The sequence below is a fragment of the Paramormyrops kingsleyae genome, chromosome 2 (genome assembly GCF_048594095.1).
Source record: "Paramormyrops kingsleyae isolate MSU_618 chromosome 2, PKINGS_0.4, whole genome shotgun sequence".
NCBI classification, from domain to species: Eukaryota; Metazoa; Chordata; class Actinopteri; order Osteoglossiformes; family Mormyridae; genus Paramormyrops; species Paramormyrops kingsleyae.
In genome coordinates this window covers 8,047,727-8,069,764 of record NC_132798.1, presented here as the reverse complement: position 1 = coordinate 8,069,764, position 22,038 = coordinate 8,047,727, and the positions used below count along the sequence as shown (strand labels likewise).

General features: G+C 44.7%; 1 protein-coding gene across 1 annotated transcript; it reads right to left on the bottom strand.

Annotated features, from left to right (window-relative positions):
• Nucleotides 1-3,786: 3,786 nt before the first annotated feature.
• adrb3a (adrenoceptor beta 3a) lies at nt 3,787-21,491 on the bottom strand. Its single transcript, XM_023802150.2, has 3 exons — nt 21,017-21,491; nt 19,392-20,882; nt 3,787-5,481 (listed from the first exon to the last, which is right to left on the bottom strand). Exons 2-3 carry the CDS (start codon nt 20,660-20,662, stop codon nt 5,457-5,459), a joined length of 1,296 nt encoding a protein of 431 aa, XP_023657918.1. The 5' UTR covers nt 20,663-20,882; nt 21,017-21,491; the 3' UTR covers nt 3,787-5,456.
• Nucleotides 21,492-22,038: the final 547 nt, after the last annotated feature.

Here is a 22,038-nt window from a genome sequence, read left to right as displayed (position 1 = left end):
CTGATGCCCTTTAAATGTTTTTATCTTTATTGCCGAAATAGCTGTCGTTTATCTCTGTTAGCTAGCCGCGCTCTACGTGAGCGAATGAGGACTGATGGCTTGTGGTTAGAAACTTACTGCAGAGTACAGAAGTATATTTTAATATACAGGGAACAGGAATGGAAACTGTTACACACCGAAGCAGATTTGCTTGCTTAAACGAGAAGACGTGCTGAGATGTTCCACCGAGGAGCTGAAATTGCGCTGCAAACGACTGGTTTGACGAAGCCGGTTTCCAGGAACCGGCATGGACTTACACAACCATAGGCCAGAGATTACAAGACGGTAACATTGACTTGGCACAGTGCCCCGGGTCCCCTGGCCTGCTGACTGTCAGTGGTTACAGGGGCCGGTGTGACCGCGCTCCCCTCGCTGGGTCTTATTGGGGTGTCAGACATTTGTCAGGTCGCTTTGCTATGAGTAAGCGGGTGTAGGAGCATGTGGCCCCCACCCCCGTGTCTGCATTGGCCGTAATTTCTCTGCCTTTGCCTTATTTTTTCACCTGCTACACGTCTTCAGTGCAGGGGATCTCCCGATGCTGCATAAGTTTATTTGAAGATCTCAGAATTCAAGAGAGGGGGGGGGGAGCCGTGTTTTTAAAACTTTCCTCTTAGATCGCCAGTTTAAGTAAGCTCTAGTCTGATGCAAACGGCTTGCCCAAAGTTTAAAGAGTTCGTTCAGTGTCCCCCCTGGCTAATAGGATAGTAGTGAGACCTCTTCTTGAGTATGCTAATTTAACTGTCGTTAAATGAACGATTAGGAGTATGGGTACTGAATGAATGGCTGTAGACTGATAAGCTTTTCGATATTCCGAGCTCACGCGGCCCTGTTTCCGCTCCTCACCCCACCCGTGTTACATCAGGGTTCCCCGATTCCAATGCGGGGAGCCAGAATCCAACACAGTTTGTAGGTTTCCCTGCTGAAACACATCGTGATTAACTTAGTGCCAGATTTAGCAGGTGTGTCTGAGCAGGGACATTTGCAAAATCTGTTGCGAACTGGCCCCCCAGCCCCGGAATCGGGGAACACTGAAGCTACAGCCTCCTCAGACTGCATTTAATATTAATGAGTCAGTCTCTTTTCATATATTGATTTGGATTAAATTCAAACGTAACAGTCAATATTAAAAAGACATTAATACAATTGCCTTTCATTGGAGTTTTAGGATAGGAATGGACTTAATGAAGTAGGCTACCATATGAAACCTACTATTTAAAAATCTGGTATTTTTGTTGTTTTAACAGATGCCAGTGACTATATAAAACAATGGATTTTGTATGTCACCTTAATACGCTGAATAATTGTATTACCTTTTTTATATTAAATTGTATACATATGGTGTTGCTGTTTCTTTGAATGAAACGTACTCTTAGATATACGTTGATAAAAGGCTCTATTTTCAGTGCTACAATAACAGAGCGTTAAGTCAGGATGTAAACACTGGTTGATTATGTAAAGGCAAGATGTTTTTTACAGTCCAGGGCGTCGTTAACATTGCTCTTCAGCGGGCAAACACATTCCTCTGAGTTGCGTGCATGTTTCCTGAGGGTGAGTGCGATGTCCTCGCTGCTATATCTGATAAGGGACCCACCCAGCCCGCTATATGACATTCACTCGTGGTTGCGTGAAGTCCCATCGGCAGCAGTTTACTCATGAGGAACATCGTTTGGATTTTCGGGAAATCGACGTAGTAACCGAGGGGTCCAGGAGGTTCTGCATAGGGGCCCCCAACGCAGGAAAAGAAGCGCTGAAATTCGGCATTAATTTTCATCGATAGGTTTACCGAAGGCCGTTCGTGGTCTTCCGTCTACACCGTGGCTCTCCTGGCTTCGGAAAGTCTGGTTTATCCGAGTGCCAAGAACAGCTTTCCACAATTAGAAATTAGGCGTTGAATAAGAAATTATGTTCCCCTGAAAGGCGGGGGGAAACCCTAAACTTAATTAAATGAGACAGTTTTCCGTTGCTAATAGCTCACATCCTTGAGACGGTCAGGTTAAGAGTATAAAACAAGTCGTTCTCCACTTTCAACCGAATACTCCACTTTAATTTGTAAATGTGGTGACTTAATCCCAGGCCGGCTATAAACACTTTTTTCCCCTGAAGGAACTGGTCGATCCATCTTCTAACCGCTTATCCCAGTCAAGGTCGGGGAGGGGGGGTCTCGAGCCAATCTCAACCTAATACACTCTGGATGCTATGTATGTATCGCATACAGACAATCATACTCTTATGTGTAATTTAGAGACACTTAGCTTACCTTCTATGCCTTTGTACCGCGGGAGATCCCGGGGAAAACATAAGGGGGAGAAGATGCGGACTCGCGAGGAACCGAGACAGGATTGCAGCCCCCGCCCCCGAAGGCAGTAGTGCTGGCCACTGAGCCATCCAGAATCAGTCTATAAACTTCTGCGATACACTGGTGTATGCTGTCTTCTTCCAAATAGTGCTAATCCTTAATTAAATTATGGGGAATTACCAAATGTGTCATTTTTACTAAGATAGAATGTTACATGTTTCAGGGTGTGGGTGTACCGAAACAATAAACAAAATCCTCTGGATGAATGCCCCACGGAATATCCACGCCTCTGCTCTTTAATGGCTCATTTACGCTGGCTCCGAGCTCCCCCTGCCCCGTACAGCCGTCTGCTGTCTGCGCTGCCCTGCATGCCACACTTTTGATCGCCTTTATGGTTTATTTGGTACCGACGTTGGGGCCGCGCGAGGTCACTGTCGCTCTTAGATGGTTAAATATAATAAACGCCGGCCTTTCCACCGCCAGCACACAGACAGTTACGAAAAAGTAACAGGAATTATGTGATAGGAATCGAGTCGAACTTCCCCGGAGAATGCCCTGGCTAATTGTTTCCATGTTCGGGAGCCTGTGCGGCGGTGCCGTTTCTTAGTGCGCAGAAGGCCGCGGCGTCCGGGACCCCGTCGCTGGGCTCAGGTCGCACATTCGCGCACATTGTCCTTGCGCTTTATTGCTTGGGCATTATTTTGCAGTTGTTTGATTCATTCTATCCTCGCGCTTTTTAGTCCCATTTGTGCTGCTTCAGCATTAAACGGATAGTAAAATATTTATTAAGCATTGTGTAGGCTATTGATTAAATAAATCTATTAAATAAAACACCGTTTGATGATATTAGTTAGGCTCCGTTTTTTGACTATAGGCGTCATTATTAAGTTACACAGGATAAACTACCCAAATAATGAGTGATTGCTTTCTTCGACATTAACACTAACGATATCCGCTCACTAAATTGCAAGTTGCAAAATAGTCTGACATTAAGTGAGACTATTAAAGTAATCAATTTCAATTTAAGAGTATTTAACTAATGTTCTTTCAATTCGCATAATCTAAAACGATGAATTAACGTGATTAGTATGACTTTCTGTACCTGTTATTCAGGATCTACAACATAGGCGGTTCCATACCCTATTTAGTGGGGTTTCAGCCCCTCTATTTTTGTCACAGCCCCATCTAAAATCGCAAGATTTAAGGCATGAAATGGGACCTAACGGAATACTCCTGCTAACGTCTTAAAAACAATATTCTGCACCACAGTAGTGTGTGTACGACATACGACGCAGCCTGTTTTAATATATGCCAAAGTTTATACAACACCCGACTAACTGATTGTATATATTTCCTAAATCTAGTGTTCTCTGTTTTTCATCATACGGTAATCTTATGATGTGCCCGGGATGCGCCTTGGAAATGTAAACCACTGAAATATAATAGCATAATAAAATAACACCCTTTTTATTAACTTGAATGCTCAAAATAATATTGTGCGTTGTCCTGTACATTACCTGTACAATATAACAATATACGTCTGTTACACTTTCAGACTTCATATGAATTATGGAATTTTTTTCTGAATTTTTTGCAAGCTTGAAGAAACAAATTATAGCAGCAACTTAAGTGAATGACATAATAAAGGGAGGAAAGAACAGTAACTAATGCATGACCGCAAGCGCTACTTGCCAAGTCTGTCTAGCATTTCTGAAACGTTAACATGATATTGCCATATGACGCTTTCAACAGACATTCGTAAAATCTATATAGACTATGTTTACAGCTTTTAATATATGTATTTACATATTTCAGTACTCAGACTGAAAAAGTTTACAAACACAACTTGTACAATATTTGGTCAAAAAAAATGTATGCTCCAACATCTGACAATTCTGAGTGTCTCAAACCTTTCCATCCTGCCCTCGAGACTGAAAACTGAGTTTGACTTTTAATGAGCTACAGTTTGATATTTGAAAACCCATCTCTTACATCTGAAGCTGCAGTTTGATGTTTTGAATGTTTAGTTTGAACCCGTTTTGATTTTATTCTTGGTTGGTGGACTATAGAGATAAAGGTGAAACCTCATTGTGCGTATTTGAAGAGGCTTGGGACATTCATAATTTGACATCTGGCGTGTTGTCTCAAAGTACGACATAAAGATTTACTTTGTATGCTGTATAGATCAAGCCATTTGTGTAACGTGCCTCTGATGGGATTGGAGCGAGTTTCTTCCAGTCTTGTTTCTGAATCACAATGATCCATCAGGTTTTCCAGCGCTCATTAAATCCCGCACGTTTTGCGCATGCGTAGTTAGCGTCGTGCAAGTCGTGGGGACGTACTATGTCCTGCCAAGCCCCACTTCCTTGGCTTGATAAAGCTGAGTACACGTTTGGGTTTAAAAAAAAAAACAGCGGCAAGATTTTTTTGGATGGATTGTGCAGTTAAAACAATTGTACATTCACAGATGTGGGTGGGGGAAAGGAGACAAAAATAAATAAAATAAATTAAATACAAAATGGATCTCAAATACCACACTGTTACACTGGAAGCAACAGTCCACATTGTATATATTCTAATTGCTTTTACTTATTTCCTAACGACAGTGCTGAAAGAGGACATCCTATGGTACACGGTGCTGCAGGGCGTGAATGATCGAGTAGCTGGCTGGCTGGAGGGGCGACGTTAAGCCGGTGCACAGGCTTGCCTTGACCATCCGAGCCCAGCTGCTGCGGTTGTGCTCCCCGCTGGACGGGCCCGGGCAGGCCAGGGTACAGCTGCGCCGCCAAAGATCTCTCTGTTCTTCAGTGGCGACCGAGACCTGGCTGAACTCAGAGTGTTTCTGCTCCTATGATTCCTTGAATGCTCCTTCTCTGTTCCCGCGGGGTGCCTCCCATCGCTGGCCAGCTTCGCCCGCATTCACAGGAAATGGGAGGCTGGGAGCAGCTCCTCGCCCTACGGCTTGGGCACCGCACCGCCCGACCCCGTCTCCTCCCCGTCTCCGTGCGCTGTCCCTTGTCACTCCTCGTCACACTGGAGCGGTACCTGGCCTGTCCCTCCCGTCACTGTTAAGTCAGTTCGTTTCAGCACTAAGAGGTTCCAGCTGTGTGCTTTCCCTTTATCACTCCTTTTCCTGTAAAGAAAAACTGAAAACACACACACACACACACACACACACACACATTACGTAAGTTAGGAAAATAATTTAAGGAAAACATTTATAACGTGTTGTACGTTAAATTAGATTAGAATTCACCGCAATTCCTGATATTGTCATAGTTCACGACGAGTTGGAAACGGTTTTTTTTATCATACATTTTTATGGAATATATATTTTAAGAACGAATGTTTAAAATTAGCATAGAATTACACCGTGAAACTGGTAAGACATCTTTATATTTGCACGAATGCTGAATGAACCGTTTCGTCTGCCCCTTTGATTGATGCTGACCGCGTAGCCGTCCGTCTCTTGGCGTGCAGATGAGGCGGAATGAAGTGCAGCTTTTCCAGGGCGCAAGATCCACCGCACATCGGCCACCTAAACGCCGCCGGGGGCCTTTAGCTAATTTCGATAACTGAGTTTCGGATTGTTTTCACATTCGACTTCGATTATGCAACAGTCTTTGTCGCTTATCTGTTTTTAGAATTACTGCCGTCTTCAGCCTTCTAAAGACCTGCTAGCGGAGGAATGTCACCCTGATCTCCGTGTCCTGTTTTCATTGCAATGCACCAGAATATTATTCTAATCATTTAATACCGACAACAGTTATAATAATAATATTACCACAACTCTAACCATTTGTAGCATGTTTGGTTTGAATAGAATGTGACTGATTCCGTATGAATTTAATATATAAAAAAACTTAAATTTGTTCTCTCCAGCTCATATTTCCGGAAAGCCTCTCCCGATTTTACTCCCTTACCTTAACTTTTCTACAGAATGCCAAAGATTCTGATCCTATCGATAGCGCTGTGCATGTCTCCACAGGAAAATATGAACAATAAGGACCATTTTGTTTGCTATCTTGAAGAAAGGAAAAAACAAATAAAAAAAATCTACCAAGTGTCCCAGCTTGTTGCCTGTGCTCTTAAATGCTGCCCAGTTCCCATCGGCTGCTGCTTGCAATTCGCACGGGGAGTCTGCCCCCCAGGTTAAATACAAAACAGGGAGGTAAGCAATGCAATATCTCCTTTTTGTTACCTAATGCTGATAGTTCGAAAGCCAACCTGCTCATGGGCTTAATGACCAGTTTGTTTTGTTGACTTGCCCTCCTTACTGGTTAAAACAGAATCTGCATGTTTAGACAGGCATGCAGACAGGTTTAGTAGAGGTGAACCACTGCTCTACAGGGGCTTGGTCATCTTAATGCCTTTGAGATTCGGCACACCGCAGGCTGAGGAGGTGGACTGGCTTCACTGGTGGAAGACCTCACCCCCCTCTCCTGATTACATCTGCAGGTCTGCAGTTTCACAGATCCTGGTGTGGTCCTGTTTGTGACCCTTCTTTCCAGCGCTCCTTGTTTGAAAGCTGCATGTGCAGCTCTGTGTCTGATGGGCTTAGGATTCAATGAATGGAAAATCACTGAGGGAGTTATTTATTATTTCCTTGAAAATAATAATCGTCTAGTAACACTTGAAGCTGTCATCTATAATGCACTATACATACCTTCATAATATAATTGTCAGTATAAGAATTAAGGATGCTTTGTACTGCATTATAGATAGCTTCATAAAGCATTCATAATGCATAATAAACATGGCTATGTCATGCCTTTTTCTAAATATTTATAGCCATGTTTATAATGCTTTATGAATGCATTGTAATGCGTTTTGAATGTGTTCAAAGATTGTTATAGACATGTCACCAATCTCTTCAATAGCATCCATCCATTCATCTTCTAACCCCTTACCCTGGTCAGGATTGTGAGAGCCTTACATTTATGTTAGATCATTTTAATCGGTCCGTTGTTGGACTGGGTGTTTTGTATAGATGATGCAGACTCTACCAGACACAATTGCTAATTGCTCACTGCACGTCTGTTGCAGGCAAAAATGGGAGTTTATCCTGGACAGAAAAGATAATGATGTTCAACTGCCCGCCAATGTCTTTCTGGCTGTCTCACTCCGTTAGGTACAAGGGCTGCCTTAAGCCAAACCCGGGCTACAGAAGGTCCTGCAGGCCTAGCGAGTGGAAGAGGGCCAGGGATGCGGCGATGAGGGGAATTCGCGAGGTGTATGTGGACGCCCGGCTAAAGTTACTGCCTGTGCCGTTTCCATGCTGTGTATTTTCTTAGCGAGGGCTCGTTAAGAGATGTCGAGTGGAAACCTGTGGTCGCCGATTGGGGTCCTGCTTGGCAGTGTTTGGCCCAAAGGTTTATTTAGTAATCTCAGCCAGAGGAATGTCAAAGTGGGAAACATTTCGATGCTGATGATTGATGGAGCAAAAATACTTTAATCAAGTCTTCATTTGCAGTTCGGTTTACTAGTCACATGGAGCACGTCATTTGTACACATGATGAACCTGTTAACTCTTTAAATGTTTCTCATTTTTTATACATTCAGTAGCACAAGAGGACCTTTAAACTTTATAGCATCTGTGGACAGAGAAACGCAGACCTGTCACTTGACACCCCAATCTTGTTTTAGCTTCATTAGACCCCAAAGTGCCTGGCTGTACTTAATCTGGTCACGCGTTGTATATTTTTATTGCAATTACTAGCACTCTACAGGCCCTCAATGCGTTTTTCTCCCGTTAAATGGTCCGCGAGTGCAGTAAATCAACAGACTGGCAAGCTCCAGGTTTAGATCCCTTAAGGGATGCCACTGCTAAAGATGGCTGCCCTCCAGGTTTAGATCCCTTAAGGGATGCCACTGCTAAAGATGGCTGCCCTCCAGGTTAGATCCCTTAAGGGATGCCACTGCTAAAGATGGCTGCCCTCCAGGTTTAGATCCCTTAAGGGATGCCACTGCTAAAGATGGCTGCCCTCTTATATAATCTGTGTATTACATTTGGGTATTTCAGCGAATGCACATGTTTATTTCTTAACTGAATAATGTCTTACTTTTGATATTACTCACTTGCATTCTGAATTACAATTAGATGCCATTTTACTCAATTTGTAATGCTGTTTTTCAGCATTTTAATGCTATTGACAAAGTATTTTAATTTGTTTGTAAAACAGTTTTGCTTGCAATTTACGCTATATTTATTGTACAAAGTACTGGATTATTTTAGTCTACCAAACATCCTTTTGGATGAGACTTGCATGAAACGGCTAGTATAATCCTGCTAGGCCTACTTGCCAGATTTATGCCGTTAAAAGCAGATCACACAGAAATCTCTTTAATCACTACACTATGCCGCATCTCTAATATGTAACAGCCAGCCAAAGAAGAAGCTGTTTCACACCATGTACTAAACAAGAAGTAATGCTTTGTTGTTCATTAACTCGGAAAAGGGTCCTTGGGGCTGTGTCAGGTGTCATGCTTTTGTCATTCTTGCTTCTCTCACCGCCTGACGTTAGGTTCACCGTCAGTAATGGTGTTTGCGTTTTTATGGAAATATTAACTCAGTCATGGTCGAGTTGGCTTCTAAAGGACACATTGCGCTAACTGTTTAAGAACTCCATCAAAACATTTAGTTATTGAGAGCTAAAAATAAATTATGGACACATACATGAAAGCTTCTGAACAAACCAAACTCAAACTGACCTCCTTTTTAATGTGAGAATGTGTGGGGTTTAAATCCCTGACAATACAGTGACTGGTTTAATTTGTGTGTGTGTGACGTTTTGAAATACAGTAATTTTATATTTGCATAATATTATACATATGATATTTAAAATGCAAATTAAAATCTTAAAGATATCAAATTTATATTTAATATGTAATTTGTTTAAGATGTATCACTGCTTGTTACTGAATGTATCCTTGAGGAAACATGCATATTGTGTAATAAAGTAAGCAATAGCTTTAGCGTACTGTGGTTTATGCCTTAGCTCAGTTATCTGTCAGCGTTTAAATTTTCTGTTGGCCTCTTAGGGGCTGGAATCAGCGCTGCTGGTAGAGTCTGTCTGGAAATCACTGGTTATGTAATGGCTGTGTGTTAACAACAAGCTGTAATGGATATTACCGTTTTCATTGTATGCATTACATGGAAATTTGCTGCTTGGTTGCCTGATGTTTTGTCTCGTGGGAAGCGTGGTTCTTTTGCCGCTCTTCGACAGTTCAGACACTCTTGATTCACGCACCGGTCTTGTAATGCGCAGGATTTGCACACTGAACCAGCATTCTTGTGTGCATAAACAATGTCGCACCGTAAAGCTCCAGAACGGCTATATTCACATTAGTAAAATGTACACTACCTGCTGCAGTTATGAATTCTGGACTGGCTGTTATTACAGTCTAAGAATTACGTGTTTAGCTGCTGCACCGATGCATTTATCACAGTGGGTGACGCATCTGTAGAGTGGAAAGCGCTCTGTCCACACAGCTAAAAATCAGCATGTTTGTGCAAATATTTACACAGCAATTTTAAGTGATGATCTACCTGTGAGTGGCATATTACCAAAGTCTTTAGACACACTTTCCCCAAGCACTCATTCCAAAAGCACTCTGAAAACTGCTTGCTGTAAGGAAGACCATGAAGCTGCAGTAACAACAAACATGGTGAGAATCCGGAAAAATAATGTGTATTTTTCCAGAAATATCTGTAGCTTTTTCAATTTGCAAATTAATTAGAATGCTTATGCAATCCAATCAATTAGCAAGGCACAGCGGCTCTTTGTTAATGGCTGTCCTGTTACTGCCATTGTGACCTGGCCTGTTCACTGCTTCAGATCCATTGTTTGTCCAAGCTGAGTATATTTGAAACCGTGCCACTGGGAAAATGTTTGCACCTTGTGTCAGTTAAGTTCCTTTAAATTATTCACTTTATTTTTGAACAGAGTGGTATTATTATCCCAAGCCTATAGCAAAGAAATCCTATTTTTAGTGGGTGATGTCATTCTGGAAAACATTCCTAATAGAGCTGTGTTGATTGGTGGCTTTTGTCCATCAGCGGTACGGCTCACCCTGGTCAAAAGAAGTGGATCTGTCGCACCTCAGGGTCTTTGGAGAAATGCCGGTGTGGCACAGAGCATAAATAGTGGATTTTTGGAAATGAATGCACTGGATTAGTCATAGAGAGGGACATAAGGATTAATATTCAGGGTTGCTCTAGTTTAGCATGCGGTTGGCGGCGAGTTTTGGTCTTGGGGGGCCTTTGGCTGGTGTGCTTCCCGTGCGTGTGATGTCACTTAAAGCTGAAAAATATCTCCTGCATATATTGATACATACTGTGCAGCTACCAAAAACCAGCATGCCCTCAGCGACGGCCGAAATGTCAGGCATTTCAGGTTCTAGTCCTGAGCAAAGCCCTTTGACTGGCAAACACAGGTGATATCTGAGGTACTTGCCATGACTTTCGCAGGCAGGGCTTGACTTGCCTGCCAAGCGCTGTAGTCAAGTGTGATAGCTGACAGCTTGTATCTGGGTGTTTCGCAGCTCTATCTGTCTTAACAATATAGGTGCGACCACCTTTTTTCGAAGAGGGATTTTCTTGTCTTTGGCAATTAGGCTCTCCCTCTGCCATGATCCTCAGCGATGCACACTGGGGAACACCCCCCCCCAACTCCTTCACATCGCGTGTAGCGGAAGACCAAGCCTCTCATAGGTTTCAAGGGCGACAGCTTCCCAGCTGTGCTCCTCCGGTACAGGACCGTCTGTGTGAGGCATCCGCAGGCCGCAGGCTAAGCGGGAGCTTGGCTTCGGTTCCTGCCATGTTCCCCCCCCCCCCCCCGGTCCCCTGGGGGCCATCAGTGTATACTCAGGAATTATGTTGTTTCCCCAAGCTGACATATTTTTGCTCAAAAATTCTGAGCCCAGGATAAAAACCAGAGAAAACAACCACGCTGACTACATGTAGTGATCCGTATGCTTCATACGGGGCGTTGTGTAACGAATGAGCGGGTTGTAAAGATACTCCAAACATAAATCCTTCTGTCACACGCACGTGGAGATGGAGGGGGGGTCCTATAGGTTCCCCTGGCTGTCTTTGCTTGTCTGCAGCTCAGTGAATTGGCAGGGGGGCAGTTCAGAAGCAGGATCTGTTTGATGTGGAAACCATTGGGGTGTGGGGGGGGGGACCATTTGAGGAAACGGGTGTCCGGCAAATCTGGCATGGCTGTAAAATAGCCTCATAAAACCCATACAATGGACTTCAATGGGGTTTCAGTCAAAACATTTTCCCTCTCATAAATTACTACTTACTAGGTCAGTGGGCTTTGAGGGGTTTTTCTGGTATTTAACTACCCAGAAAGACAATGACATCAACCACTGACGTGTAAGGAAGACATAAAATCCCGAACTGGAAGAATGTTTTTTTGTTTTTGGGTTGTTTTTACGGCATGTCGTGCTAACGGACGAGCGTGCACCTGTCCCTCTCCTGATGCTGGGTCTTTCCTCTCACACTCCCCTTTCAGCTATCCTGTCAGACCGTTTCAAACATGGTCCCACAATCCTCTCTCACCCTCACAAACTCAAGTCAAAGTATCTCTTATTGTCCATTTTGCATATATGATGTGTGGAGTTGTGCACACAGAGCTGAAATATCGTTCTCGTTGGTCGTAGTGGAATTGAAAAGCAATACAAAGATCAAAGATACTAAGACACATAAACGTAATATTGACATGACATTTTAAGACATAGACAAAGAGATACAGGTAACCGACCTGATTGGTGGGGAAAGATTGTGCAAATTGGTACAGAAGTTTGGCACAGAAGCAGACTGTACAATGAATAAATAGATTTTGATAGATTCACACTTGTGAGTCCTGAGCTATCCGTCCTTGTAAGAGACCCAGTCTTTAGTTACGAGGGGTTTAACTTCAGCAAATAGTTTGAGGAAAATGAACTGTTTTTAGGCCCCACTGTCGTGTCACGGTTCCCTCTTGCTGCCCAGGTTTCCTCGCCTAACATCTCGTAGCTGCCGTAATCAGGCGTGTTTGACGCAGTTGACTTCGCAACAGAAATTAGTAGTGAATACACGGAACGCTGCTCAGTACTCACGAGTCCGTCACGAGGTTTAATCTCATGGACCAAACTGAACACGATGGGACAACCTTTCAGGCAAATGGAAAGTTTGATTTTTGTTTTTTCGTTTTCTTTTTTAGCTTTCATGGACGAAAACTCCAGATGTAGGAACGGGTCAAATATTCTCCCTTTGGTGTTTTTGTACAAAATGCCTGTCAGATAGTCATGTAACGTTACACTGGAAACGCGCAAAGCACAGTCCACTGAGGATGTATGAAATTCTAGATGCAGGAATTCGCTGGGTCGACTTCATATCCTTGTTTTAAAACTCGTCGCCGCCATCGATTGATGTGCAGCCGGTTTCCTGTCACAAACACGTCGCGCTAAGTCCGCTTTCGGCTGGCTTGTCCTTCGAGCGGCTCGCCGAATCACTGACCCCATGCCATTGAAATATTTTATTTATACATTTTTTTTGTTGTTTTTGTAGCATTATGCAGGATTTTTTCCTTCACCTCCCTTTTCCTTCACTGGCCATATAAGACACTTGTGAATGTCTTGCCTGAAAGGTCTGCTAGTTGATTTCCAAATTCATGTTACCATCCTAAGCCACAATGGAACAGTTTAGACAGAAGGGGACGGTGGGCGGGGCAAACGTGACAGAAACCCTATGACACTGCAAGGGGTTTCACTCACACTACCTGGTTTCTCTCTGCAAAAATAAGAATCCAGGTAGTCGACTCTTAGGCAGAGCCACTATTTACAGCTTATCAACTGAGCAAAAATAATATCGAGAATAATATTGGGTGGCACCAGTGCTAGAGGAGACTTTACACTGACTTTTTTTTTTTTCCCCCACCCATCGACTTGTGAGACTGGTGCAAGCGCACGCTCGGTCACTTTCACAACTGGTGTACAGTTTCCCTGGGCAGCTGGTGTAAAGGCCTTTCAGTCACAGCAGCGGGGAACGGAGACGGGCCTCCAGCCCGAAAGCCGCATGCTCCAAAACAAACCGCCGTCGCGAGCGGGAGAAGCCCCACGCCTGCCTTGCCTTCCCTTCCCTGACGCAGCCCAGCCCTCTATCTGTCTTGCTTCAGCTGCTCGTTTGTTGTTCATCGGTAGCTTTTCCACCACTTTCCGCTTTTGATCCTCTGATTTATGACTAAAGCCGGTCGTTTCTCTCTCGGCCTCTTATGGAGACGCCGCTGTGCTTTCTGACTTCGGGTTTGTTTTTCAACGCGGTTTTAATCATGGGACGTTCGTTCTCATTTCCCAGCCTGTCCGTCCGCCATGCTCATTTTATCTCTGCCCTCTGAATCCACACGTGACGGCCGCGAACGGCACGGCAAACGCAGGGGCAGTGGCCAGAAATGCGAAATTCCTATCTGACCGCTAATCCCGGTGAAAACGGACTCTTGGCTCACGCTGTCTGCAAGGCAGCCACCCAATTGGGATTCGTAGATTGCTTCAAAGATGTGCCACTGTCCCACAACCCCCCCCCCCCCCCCCCCCCCGGGACACCCACCCCTGCTACCTCATCCCTCATCCTGTCCAGACGTCTGAGTAGGATAGAGGCCTCGAAGTCTGGGCCGTAGCAGCCGGCGTAAGGTGGAGTGTCCTTTCTCTTTAAAAATCAAAAAATAAAAAATAAATAAAAGTTCGCTTGCATGTCTTGCAATCTCCAAGACATTTTTTTCCAAATCTAGCTCAAATCACTACACCATGAGAACAATGTGCGGTCCCTTTGGGCTGATGAATCACAGACGTTACTGTAACCCTTTTAAGGAAGCGTTTTGGATGCCGCCAAAAGTCTCGTGCAGAAGTGGAATTGATTTATGCCTGTGATTGACCGCAGTGTTTATGGCAGGTAGAGGAAAATTAAAAGACCTATGGAATACTGAAACAATATCCAGAGCTCGTGTTTTTTTTTTTCTGCATTGACAAATGCGTTGCTGCTTACTGACGTTTGTTCTGACCACCCAGCGTCACTGATGTGTCTACCTGCAGTTTATTATAAAGTGATTCATTTGAATATGAGTCTTTCACGTGTCTGGATACTACACCAGTAATCTGGGCAATAAAACATAAAACCATACTGCTTTTTTTCAAACAACTTTTCAAACTTTATGAAAGCTGTCTGTGAGGACGTTGATTGATTTTAATGCAATTTTACACGCAAGCCTGCCTCTCTTTCTGTCCCTCTCCTCCTTTCTCTCTCTGCCTGCCTCTCTTTCCGTCCCTCTCCTCCTTTCTCTCTCTGCCTGCCTCTCTTTCCGTCCCTCTCCTCCTTTCTCTCTCTGCCTGCCTCTCTTTCTGTCCCTCTCCTCCTTTCTCTCTCTGCCTGCCTCTCTTTCTGTCCCTCTCCTCCTTTCTCTCTCTGCCTGCCTCTCTTTCTGTCCCTCTCCTCCTTTCTCTCTCTGCCTGCCTCTCTTTCTGTCCCTCTCCTCCTTTCTCTCTCTGCCTGCCTCTCTTTCTGTCCCTCTCCTCCTTTCTCTCTCTGCCTGCCTCTCTTTCTGTCCCTCTCCTCCTTTCTCTCTCTGCCTGCCTCTCTTTCTGTCCCTCTCCTCCTTTCTCTCTCTGCCTGCCTCTCTTTCCGTCCCTCTCCTCCTTTCTCTCTCTGCCTGCCTCTCTTTCCGTCCCTCTCCTCCTTTCTCTCTCTGCCTGCCTCTCTTTCCGTCCCTCTCCTCCTTTCTCTCTCTGCCTGCCTCTCTTTCCGTCCCTCTCCTCCTTTCTCTCTCTGCCTGCCTCTCTTTCTGTCCCTCTCCTCCTTTCTCTCTCTGCCTGCCTCTCTGTCTCTTTTATCCTGTGTTTAATAGCACACGGTAGGAGAGAGGATGTCAGTCTGTGAGCTATGAGCTGCACCAGCCTCTTTTCTTGTTCAGCATTGTTTGATTTTCCATTATTTACATAATTTTTACGTCACTCTTTCGTTACCTGAGCTACTTGTTGCAGTTCAGGTTAAGCACTCTGCTGTAAGGGCGCTTAAACAAGTGACCTTCTCGGACCCCAGCCAATTCTTAACCGCTCCTGCTTTGTTGTACAGTTGTGTGCTCATGGGCTGATCTCATTCTCCAGGCACATCTACCGAGCGAGACCCTGCTGCCGTCCAGCTGGTCTCCGCCGGATGTGAGATGTGTCAGCGTTCTGCAGTCGTGACGCGATCGGCACGTAAGGGTCGGTGGCCTTCTGAAGCTTCACTGACAAGTGAAGATAAGCACGGAGACCACCCCCCCCCCCCCCCCCCCCGATAACGTCGTCCTGTGAGTGTCAGGCAGAAGTTCTGTGCCTGACTGGAGCTTCCTGTTTGACGGGCCGCTCTCTGGCCAGGAAGACGGCACACCGAGGCTGCAAAGGGTGCTTCCCTCTGTGCCCACTTGCTTTAAAAAACGGGCAGGTGGGAGAGATTACATTGCGTCATTTAACAGATGCTTTTATCCAAAGTGACATTCCTTTGAGAAAGCAGGGCCAGAGCAGTTGGGGTAGAAGGGCCTCGCTCAAGGGCCCAACGGTGAAATCACTCTGGCGACTCTGGGCCCTTGCGATCACACGCACAGTGTCCGAACCTGCTGAGCCAGATGCCACTCCCTAGGTTGTGGTCGGGTTCTGGCCGGCCATTTTTAACAAGTTTCAGCATGATTAACAAGATTTATGCAGAAAACCACCACATGAAGCCTATTTTCCGGGTGAAATTCATATATTTCACTGTAAGGTGCACTGAGCTAGTAGAGCCACAAGATCTCCTACAGACTTTATCCTGAGCTGTCATCAGCACAACAATACTTGATAGGATTTTGTGTGTTTCAAGGGCACTGTATTCCAGTCCGGTCCTTGGGGGCTCACAGATAGTTCACATTTTTGCTCCTTGCCAGGCACGAACCTCAGAGGGAGCGAAAACATGGACCGACTGTAGATTGGATTGCGGATTGGGAACCACTGTTCTAGGGAAATGTGTAATTTTCAGGTAGGTTTTGCTATAAGCGTTTATCGGCCTCCTTTTAACAGGTCTTTAGTATCTCTTTATAGCAGGAAATATTAATTACAGCCAGCCCGACTGATGGCTCATATCAGTGTGCCAAATGGTAAATGGCACCATTACTTATTGGCACCAAGGCGCTTTTCACTATAAACAGAACCCGGGGTCTGTGCATCATTATCTCAAAGCTGTGAGTGTTTCAGGTGATCTCAGCTGCGTTAAACGCATTCAGCTGCTCCCCACACTCAGAGGGTCTTCTTTGGCCCGTCAGAAGGGTCAGGCTGCGATGTGACGCCCGGCTCCCTTTCTCTGGGGTAGGAGACGGCGCACGGAAGCGGCGAGCTCTTCTCCAGGCAGCGGCCCACACCGGCCGTCCCGGGGCTCGCGCTGAGGCTCAGTTTAAAAACAGCCTTTCCTGGTAAGTGGAAGTGTGCCGCCCCAGAGATAAAGCTTTATCAGCTGCTAGCAAGGGGTGCTGAGGGGAGCCGGCCGGCCTGAGTGGGGCCCTGTCTGATGCATAAACAGGATCGCATTTTCAGCAAAGCCCCAAGCAAGCACACAACATGAGAGACCCATCAAGAACACAGAAGGCAGCAATTTAGAAACTGGCTCAAACAGACCTCCCTCTCCCTCTCTCTCTCTCTCTCTCTCTCTCTCTCTCACACTATTCTCTCTATATAAAGTATTGATATGTATGTTTGTATATATAACATAATAACATAAGGATACATATAATGAAATATATAAATATGTAGTTACATATATGTAAATTTCTTATATATTTGTGAATATATAGCACATATTTATTTTCCACATTTTGTCGCAAATGCGCCGTACAGTATGTCATTGCATTTCTATTAGTGGTCTGTTTAATGGTATGGAGCATAGTTTTCTGTGACGTGAAATAATGTTTACGTGAAATACAAGCAGAACTCCAGTAATGTTAAGGAATATATAATATGAAAATGATTCATATATTGAAAGATACTTCTAAAATTTATTATAAGTATTATTTATTTATTTTAATAATAAAAAAAATCTCATGCTTTCAAAATTGACCATATTTATTTTTTTTGAGCTTTATTATACTTCACGTTATTTTTAATTTGAGGAAAATTAGATGACGCTTTCATTCTGCTGATTTAGCTGTTGCTCTATAATTTGGTGACACTGTAATCTCTTCAGTCAAAAAGTCTTGATATAGACAATTTGTGTCTTATGTACCAAATTGCCATATGTAGAGAACATTAACTATTGTAGTTGTAGTTGAATTTTTTTTTTGGATTTCTTTTTATATCCTTTAAATGGTTTATTTTTCAGTTCCTGAATTTTTCACTCGACTTCTCCTGCTTGATGGTTCAGCACTGAAACGCTGAATTTTAAACAAATGCGGAATGATTATCCGGAATGATTCTGACATTTTTGCAAATGGGAAAACCTTTTTTTTTCGTTGCCTTTAAGACTCTTTAAAAGTTTACGCTGGAGGTTTTTCTTGAGAACGGTGTTGCCAGAGCGTGGGTTTAAGAACATCACCCTGTCCAGCAGTTTCGGTAATTAATAATCACTTTTAAAGAAATGATAAATAATCAGGTATGCATTTCATTAACTGTTTGTGTAATACTTGCAAGTATTCATAAAATGTTGAGTACAAGCTTTCCTAAGGTTGAGCATGAACCATTGACATTGGAACCAAAAACATTTTTTGTACATGCTGCACGTCAGTCAGACGTCTGTATTTAAAAAGTTTCAAGTGGACCGTGAAAACTTGGAATGAGCGGATTTTTTTTGGATAAATTCACATTATCAGTCAAGTTTTCGGTCCAACTATTGTGTCACTATACTTGTCATTTGTCCGATGTTATGAAGTGCGTTCCTGTTTTGAAAAACAGCTTTGAGTGATTGTAAAGAATTTTAAATTGTATCTGATAGTCTACAGACATGTTATTAAAAGTTCGTTTTTATTATTACAAGTAAGTTTTTAAATTATCATAATCGCTGACTTTCAGAATACTTGGCTTTTAAATTAAATTTAGTTCTGAATATTTTTAAAAGGCATATAGATAGGCTATAGATCTGTGTACACACATAGAGGAGAATAGAACGATATACTGACATTAGCCCAGGAAAAAATATATAACTCGTTTTTATGAATTTTTAAAATTACCTCAGTTATTTTTTAAATGAGTACATTTTAAAACCATTTTCTGTCTTTTTTCCAATGTTATGCTTTGATGGGTTTTCGTCTTTTTATCACGTAGGATTTTTTACAAAGAAAAACTTATTAGATGAGTTTGCACACATTTACAGTTTGCAACATGCTAATAACAGCTGTTTTTATAGGCACGTTTTGTCTTTAAACTGTCACGTTGCCTGTAGTGTACGGCCCCGACCTCTCGCCGTTTGCTCCTTCTATGGAGGCATCTCACTACTGACATCCCCTCATTCCTCCCTGATTTGACACCATTTGTTTTTGCCAGCTAACACTCGCACACCTGCTGTGAGCGGGCTGACGAGGTTCGGGTCTGTTGAGCACGTCGGGGGAAAGGGACACAGCTTCCCACGCTTCTTAGAAACATTTCTGCCCCGTGACTTTAATGTAAAACACCAGCTTGAATTATTTCATACTTTATTTTTGTTGTCCCTGCATTTAAAATTTTTTTTTTGAACCATGGAAAAGGAAGCTTAATCCTGTGCTGTCACCATAATCGCCGTATTTACATGTAAAATACACCTGTGTGGCGTTTTCCTGCACTGCTCCTGCCACGGATGTTACCTGGCCTTTGGCTGAAAGGAGAGTTAATTCTAACCGCATGTAAGTTAAAGCTACGTCCTGCCATGAAATGGCATCTCCATATTTAGCGCATGAGCTATTTGTACTCTTATAAAGGTGGATTTCGAGTTGTCAGCCCGGCAGCGTGTGGCCTGTCTGCTGCTTGCAGCGTGTTTGGTTTTAAAAACACATACTGAGAGCTCAATTACAATATGGCTGAATATATGACTGAAAGCAACACTTACAATTCTGTCTCAGGCTCTGAGAAGTCGCTGAACTGCGTGCTGCCGTTGGAGTGTGGAGGTCCGGGGGAGGGCTCCTCACTTCTGTAGCTACTCTGACTGCTGCCCAGGCTGTCATCTTGGTCTGGCTTTACTGCCTTCTGGAAGGAGGCTCCCATCCCGATCTCCGCCTGGCCCAGGAAACATGGGCACCGGATCCGCAGCTCTTTGTAGAGGCTGTTCAGGCGGTGAGCAGGTATCCAGGGGCAGCCCAGGAGACTTTTGAAAGCTGCCCGAAACTCAGGGCTGCGGCAGTAGATTATAGGGTTCAGGCCCGAATTGATGTAGCCTAGCCAATTAAGCAGGCGGAAGATATCCAGCTGAGCCTCGAAGAACTTCCTCTCGAAGACGTTGATGATGTTAGCCACGAAGAAGGGCAGCCAGCACAGAGTGAAAATGCCCATGATGATTCCAAGGGTCTTGAGAGCCTTGTGCTCCTTGACCACAGTCAAGCGTGATGGTCTACGCTTGGCACTCTTCTTGCGTGTTGGGCCAGTGCTAGTGCAGACTGGAAGGTTGTTGTTGCCGTGATGGTTCTGGGGCGCCGGACACTCGGTCTGGAAGCGGTGCCGGTCCTTGTCTATAAGGCGGACCTGCCGGGAGGCGATGAGGAAGACGCGGGCGTAGACGAAGATCATGATGAGCAGGGGGATGTAGAAGGACACCACCGAGGAAACGATGGCGAACGGCATGTTGGTAATGAAGTCGCAGCATTTTGGATCCTCGTGGCAGTATTTGAGATCCGGTTCCGTGGCTCGCCACATCTGGTTCATGATGGGCACGAAGGAGATGAGCGCGGACACTGCCCACACCACGCAGACGATGATGCGGGCCCGCCATTTGCTCAGTAGCGTTTTGTACCTGAGTGGCCGGGTGATGGCCACGTAGCGGTCTACAGAGATCACGCACAGCGTCTCTATGCTGGCCGTGACACAGAGCACGTCCACCGAGGTCCAGAGATCGCAGGAGGTGGTGCTGAGCTGCCAGTGTCCCGTCACCACTATGGTGGCCCCCAGCGGTACCACCAGGATGCCCATGATGAGGTCGGCACAGGCCAGGGACATGATGAAGATGTTGGTGGTGGTCTGTAGCTGGGAGGTGCGTGTGATGGCGATGATGACCAGCAGGTTGCCCACCACGATGGTCAGGATGATGATCACCAACAAGAACAACAAGCCTGGATTAAATTCCACTTCGTTAACTGTAGAATTTGAAGTGCCATTCAAACTCTCCATATTTGTCAGGAGAGCTTTCTGTCTCAGTTCAGAAGCGATCCTGTACAGAAGCTAGTTTTGTACGTCCTCCAATGTTGTTCTTTTAAGTTGAACCCCACATAGAGAAAAGGTCTGATCATTTTTCATCGACTCATCTTCTGCTCACCCAGCCCATTCCTAGTCCATGGGGTTCAAACTGCCTGCAGATGAGTTTTACCCTCTTTCACGCTTCCTCTCTGCCCTGCAAGTAAAACAGGTAAAAGTTAATACTTTTCATTGGAAAATGTTCACTGTAAAATAATAGAATAGCGGTATATAAGTTGTTTAAATTAATGCTTAAGTTGCCTTTTAATAAAAGAGAAGACAAAGTAGTACCTTCCCGTGAATGTCAGATATGTAAAAGCAACATGATGATGTCGTCATTGCATTTTGAATGTCAAAAAAAGAGAAACAACTTTAAATCCCTTTCGATGACTGATGTTCCCACTGGAGGAGCGGAAAGCTCGTGCTTCAGCCCCGTGGAGTAGAGTAGTCCAGGTCTGCTTGAGGAGGACCTTCCTGCTTTATGGTAGCTTTGGCGGTGTGGTGGTTGGGGCAGCGTGAAGCAGCGCCCTGCCCTTAGTTCCCTGTGCTCTCAGTAACAGCTGTGACACTATCAGCACACACAGACCAGTAGCATTGCTGTACGAGCCGGGACTGCACACGCCTCGCTTCCCCCCCCATCTCTCTCTCTCTCTTGCTCGCTCTCTCTCTCTCCCTCTCTATCACTCTCTCCCCCCACAAAGGGTTGGAGCCCAGAGAGAGCGCCAGTCCCATTTAGCCATTGCTGGCATTATGCCCTCTCAGCCCGCGGGGGGGGGAGGAGCTCTGTGAAGAGTGGCTTGTTGAAGACCACGCACCATTAAAAAGACGAGGAGAGACAGGGTCTAAAGCAGGGGGCGGGGCCGTCCCCCCCGAACCCATTGACTGCCTTGTGCAAGGGAGGGGGCTATTTCAACTTGGAAGAGCCGCCGTTAAGTCGATAACATATACAGGCGATAAACAAAATAACCAAAGCTCTGCATAAAAACTTTGAAAGTAATTAGATCGCAATTACGAATGCAGCCGCAAAGGTGAGTTATATTAGGCCGACGGCCAATTAACAGCATGTGTCGGCTATAAAAGAGGCCCGGCGATGGGCGCCGCGATATGCGAGTTTCCAAGGCCACCGGACACACATGTGGGAAGCAGAATTGCAAAAATGCTTTAATGTGTCGAGTGGAATCGTCTCAGAAATCATGACATCATCTGCTACGTATGGAAAAACTGCACCGGCGAAGAGGAACAGGGTCACGAGCTGAATCTCCCCGCCGGGGGATGGGCAGCCAATGGCCAGACACGAAAAGCACCTCAGAACT